This window comes from Limulus polyphemus, unplaced genomic scaffold (assembly GCF_000517525.1).
Source record: "Limulus polyphemus unplaced genomic scaffold, Limulus_polyphemus-2.1.2 Scaffold1816, whole genome shotgun sequence".
Taxonomy (NCBI): domain Eukaryota; kingdom Metazoa; phylum Arthropoda; class Merostomata; order Xiphosura; family Limulidae; genus Limulus; species Limulus polyphemus.
This window is the reverse complement of record NW_013667426.1, coordinates 234,127-239,210: the sequence shown is the minus strand read 5'-3', so window position 1 is coordinate 239,210 and position 5,084 is coordinate 234,127. Positions and strand designations below refer to the sequence as shown.

Sequence of the window (5,084 nt, the reverse complement as noted above, 5' to 3'; positions counted from 1 at the left end):
ATTTTTGTTAACAAACGTATTAATAAAAAATAGTTCATTGTGGTAAACGAAATAAGAAGTTGATCTAAGTAAGTTTTTTCTTCCCGATTTGTAAAAAATCCTCACGTGATAGAAAAAATGAATATTATTTTCGAAACCTGCTAGCTTAATTATGGAAAATCCGTTAATAAAACCAAAACAATTTTTATGAAGTTTAAATTCGCACACCTGTATTCTTAAAAAAGTTGACACTTTTTCACAAATAAAATAACACATTTTCAACCACTTTCTCTCAACAGACATCTACATACATCGAAAGTGTTACCACATTCAAGTAAACAAAAGAACACAATTTCAACACATGCTGCTAATAGTTAGCTAAAAATCCTGAAAATATTAACATATTCTGAAAACACACAAAACATATTTAACATATTCAGACAGCATATGATAAGAAGAAAAAAATAACATTTCAACACATATGTTTGTAGTTTAAGTACAAAGCTACACAATGGACTACGTGTGCTCTGCTCACCACTGGTATCGAAACCCGCTTTTTAGTGTTGTAAGTCCACATACATATCGCTGTGCCACTGGGGATCTTAAACACATTTTAACTTGTTTCATTTGTGAACATCTAATCTTTCTACATATCCTAACAATACATTAACATGCTTTTTAATCGTTATTAGACTTTGAAATCTAATGGAAGGTGGTGGATCGGGTTTTATGTTTATTTTTAACTTAAATTTAAAAAAGAAACTATTTCGAACTTCTCAAAATTTATAAAAATGGGAAAATAAGACAATACTTATCCTTGCAAGCAAGAAGTATATTTTTAAATACTTTTTTCAATTACGTAATATATTTCAGCTGATTTATCATGGTAATAAAAATAAATCAATCAGTCTAATTATTTTACTTTTTTGCAGGAACAGGAAATCCAGTTTTCAAAAAATGACTTTGAACTTAACAACAAAAGCCTACAGCATGACGAAGTGGAAATGCAATTTTTATTTCTATCATAGAATGGCACTGGTTTTGGCTACATGGCTAACCCTCAGCATTGGACGGAATATTCCGTTGCAAGGATCTGAAGAAAATCCATTGATTCGTACTAATAAAGGCTTGGTGAGAGGAAAAACGACAAAAGCAGTTACTGGTAAATTAGTCGATGTCTACTTAGGCATACCATATGCGAAGCCTCCTGTTGGTGAATACAGATTTCGACATCCTAAACCTATAGACCCATGGGATGATATTTTTAATGCAACCGAAAAACCCAATACTTGTTTTCAGATTAGTGATACATTTTTTGGAAATTTTTCGGGTTCAAAGATATGGAATCCAAATACTCCTCTAAGTGAAGATTGTTTAAAGTTGAATGTATGGGTGCCACACCGAAAACCGAAAAAGGCTTCTGTTTTGGTTTGGATCTTTGGTGGTGGTTACTACAGTGGGACGTCTACTCTCAACGTATACAATGCTAAAATCTTGGCTACAGAGGAACAAATAATAGTTGTTTCAATGAATTACAGAGTGGCATCTCTGGGGTTTTTGTTTTTCGAGCGTCCAGATGTACCCGGTAATGCTGGGTTGTTTGACCAGTTGATGGCACTAGAATGGGTGCATGATAATATTGCTGCGTTTGGAGGTGATCCAAATAGCATCACTTTATTTGGTGAGAGTGCTGGAGCAGTCAGTGTGGGCCTCCATTTGTTATCTCCACTAAGTAGAAACCTCTTCAACCGAGGCATCTTACAAAGTGGCTCAGCGACATCTCCATGGGCTATTATTGATTATAAGGAATCCAAGAAACGTGGGCTTCGTTTAGCTGAAGCTGTCAAATGTCAAATTGATCCTCAAGACATGGATGCTGTTGTTAGGTGTCTCCGCAATGCAGACCCTATGGATCTTGTTATGAATGAATCAGGCACTTTAGGGGTCATTGATTTTCCTTTTGTTCCGGTTGTAGATGGAGCTTTTATTGACGAACAACCATCTGTGTCACTGAACACCAGGAATTTTAAGAAAACAAATGTTCTGATGGGTAGCAATTTAGATGAAGGCACCTACTGGATAATATACTATCTAACAGAACTTTTCAAAAAGGAAGAAGACGTTTATCTGACTAGAGAAGATTTTATTAACTCAGTGAAAGAGTTAAATCCCTACATAGGAGAGGCCGCCCAACAGGCCATTATATTTCAGTATACTGATTGGCTGCATCCAAACAGTTCTATTCATATCCGGGATGCTATTGATAAGATCGTTGGAGATTACCACTTTACTTGCAGTGTGAACGACTTTGCCCACCATTATGCTGAAGCGGGAAATGAGGTATATATGTATTACTTTACCCATCGGTCTTCTGTTAACCCCTGGCCAAGATGGATGGGAGTGATGCATGGTGATGAGATACCATTTATCTTTGGTGAGCCTTTGAACCCAGCTCTAACATATACGAAAGAAGAAAAACTTTTATCCAAGAAAATGATGAGATACTGGACAAATTTCGCTAAAACAGGGTAAGTGGGAATATCTGAATCTATAAACAGATCCCCATGAATAACCTTTAGCTGTAAATGGCAACCAATCCTCTTCCAAGAGTGAATTTTACCTCTCTTTGACTTCATGCTTCAGAACTTAGATTGTTATTTTAAAGTGCACTAATAGCATTGGATTTTCCTTTAGATTCATAAGTGATCCTTCATTGGTTAGAGTGATCAATACATATTCTAAAAAAAATGTGAGCCAGCTGCATAAGATTTCTAATTTCATTTAAATGGTGACCTAAAAATATAAAAACACATATTCTAAAAAAAATCTATTTGTCAGGAAGTTCTACTTAATTGTGAAGTTATGCAATACATTTCCAGCTTTCTGATAAGTATTGTCAAAATCGATTTTATGTTGTAGTATGTTTTCATAGTTCTTTTACTGCCTAGCTTTAAAACTTCGTAATGTTTATTTGTAATTAAGCACAAAGCTACACAATGGGCTATCTGTGCTCTGCCTACCAACTTGAATTTCACTTCACAAAAAATATTAGGTCTTGAAGAAATTAGTGTCATGTTTTGGAACACTTTCATTAACCACCTCCCAAAAAACGTACATCACGTATAATAGTTAAACGAACCGCCTATACGTCACGTTAGTGTAGCCTATATAATGTGTAAAGTTTAGTTTACTCTAATCTCCCTTGACGAAATTTCGAACCATGAATACGTGTTTTACCACGCTCCGAACCCAAGTGGCTAACTTTCCTGCAAGAAGGCAACCCACTCAACGTTTGCCTACGGCTTCGCCCGTCATTATTGACGGCATCCCGAACGATTTCTCCCTTAATCGGATAAATACTTCCTAAGAAAATACAAACCCAACGCCGCTATCGACCCGTCCAAGATGAAACTATTAAGAAGGGGAGGAATTTTTATTAAACTCCCGAAGACTCAGATTATCTATGTGCCCCATGGAACTCTTACCCACCAGTAGTTTGTAAACTGCCTCGAAATAACGCTCAACTTTTTTCCGTGTTCCTGAGAAACGTCGATCTGTCTATATCCCCTGAAGACATCAAGTATAACCTTCTTGCCATACCTAACTTCAATATCCACGAAGTGCACAGAATCAAATCAAGAATCACAGGCCAACCAACTCGATTCATCCAAATAGTCACAGATTCTAAAACTACATAACAATATCTTCTAACTCACGGACTATCTTACTACTTCTTCCACTTTACGGCCGAAAAACCAAGAAGACGTCTAATCACAAGAAACAGCGACGCCATAACCAGATCTCCCAAGCCCACGACACATCAAAATCAACAGTATCCTGTTCTCTCCGCCACACCGCTTCAGAGACAGAACCACCTACCACCTCCAGTAAAACAGCCGTGAATATAAACACTAGCACTCAAACAAACGACCTCCAGATAACTTCACGGCAGACACAAACCATGTTACCTCTAACAACCAAGTGTGACGCCTCTACTTCTACCAACAGCCACTTTCTTATACATCAAGAAACACAGACCAGGGTTGCCAAAAAGGACTGTAAAATCCAGACTGAAGACCACAACGATACAGACTCCAAGATATTGACAAGATCCACTTTAAGAACTTCAGACGCACTACCAACCGAAGCCCCCACATCACCTAGCACCATCCCGTTACACAAGACACCGTTCCGTCGACTAATCAACCAGAGCCCAATCCAGCTAAACAACGACCCGAGCGTACACAGATTCACGTCGCCTCTTCGCCCAGCCAGCCTGTTCTAGCCTTCAAGCATCACCAGTAGCCACATGGAAATCAACCCAAGAAAACTAATAATATGTCTTTTTCCGGGCACGGTCAGGGTATTTTATTCGGCGCCCTGGCCATGAAAGTGGGTTTTCTCGGGGTACTCCCGTTTCCCCACACAGGAAAATTTTTCCTTATGCTTTGGATCCATAGATCCCAGCCCTGAAAAGGACCATCTGAGGCTAAATGTTATACTATAGTTCTCTGCTAATATTAAAATAGTGAAATCCTTATCCTCAATAGCTAGCCAATATTCTTTAATAAGTTTATTCTTAACAGTTTAGACAACAACGGACGCACTCGATCTGCATCTCCCTGCTCTGCTCTACACCACTCAGCTCTGAAACGCCCGACGCACAGGTCCCGCCGAAAGAAAGAGCTTCCGAAGACAACACTCAACTCAGCAAAGGTCTCCTTCTTTATCATCTTCTCCACGTCTCATCTCAGCTCTTCCCTCAAATTGTGAATTCGTCACTAGGAAAATTAACTATTAACACCTTCACTCGTGTAAGCATTTAATTCGTAAAAGCCCCGACCACTTAATTCTAATTATATATTGGGGTGAAGAGAAACAGAAGTTTCTTCCCCCCCCCGGTTATATTTCATTCCCCTTTTTAACCTAAATTCGTACCATGCTAAACGAACGAATTACTCTAATCCCTTATAGTGATGGCACACGACGAGACACACATTTGTCATGTAATGCTGTTTGAATACAAGAAGGGAAACAGGGCCTCTGTAGCCACGCGTTCGTAAGTGTCAACGATGGTTCAGCAAATTTCGTTCAGGTGACTTTAG

The 5,084-nt window shown here is 38.4% G+C and overlaps 1 protein-coding gene across 1 annotated transcript in view; it reads left to right on the top strand.

Moving 5' to 3' along the window:
- Positions 1 to 937: 937 nt before the first annotated feature.
- LOC106465043 (acetylcholinesterase-like) overlaps positions 938 to 5,084 on the top strand; it is a 9,505-nt gene continuing 5,358 nt past the window's right edge. Inside the window, exon 1 of the mRNA XM_013925233.2 lies at positions 938 to 2,507. Coding sequence (XP_013780687.2) covers positions 970 to 2,507 — 1,538 coding nt within the window. The 5' untranslated portion in view covers positions 938 to 969. The remainder of the gene's footprint in view (positions 2,508 to 5,084) is intronic.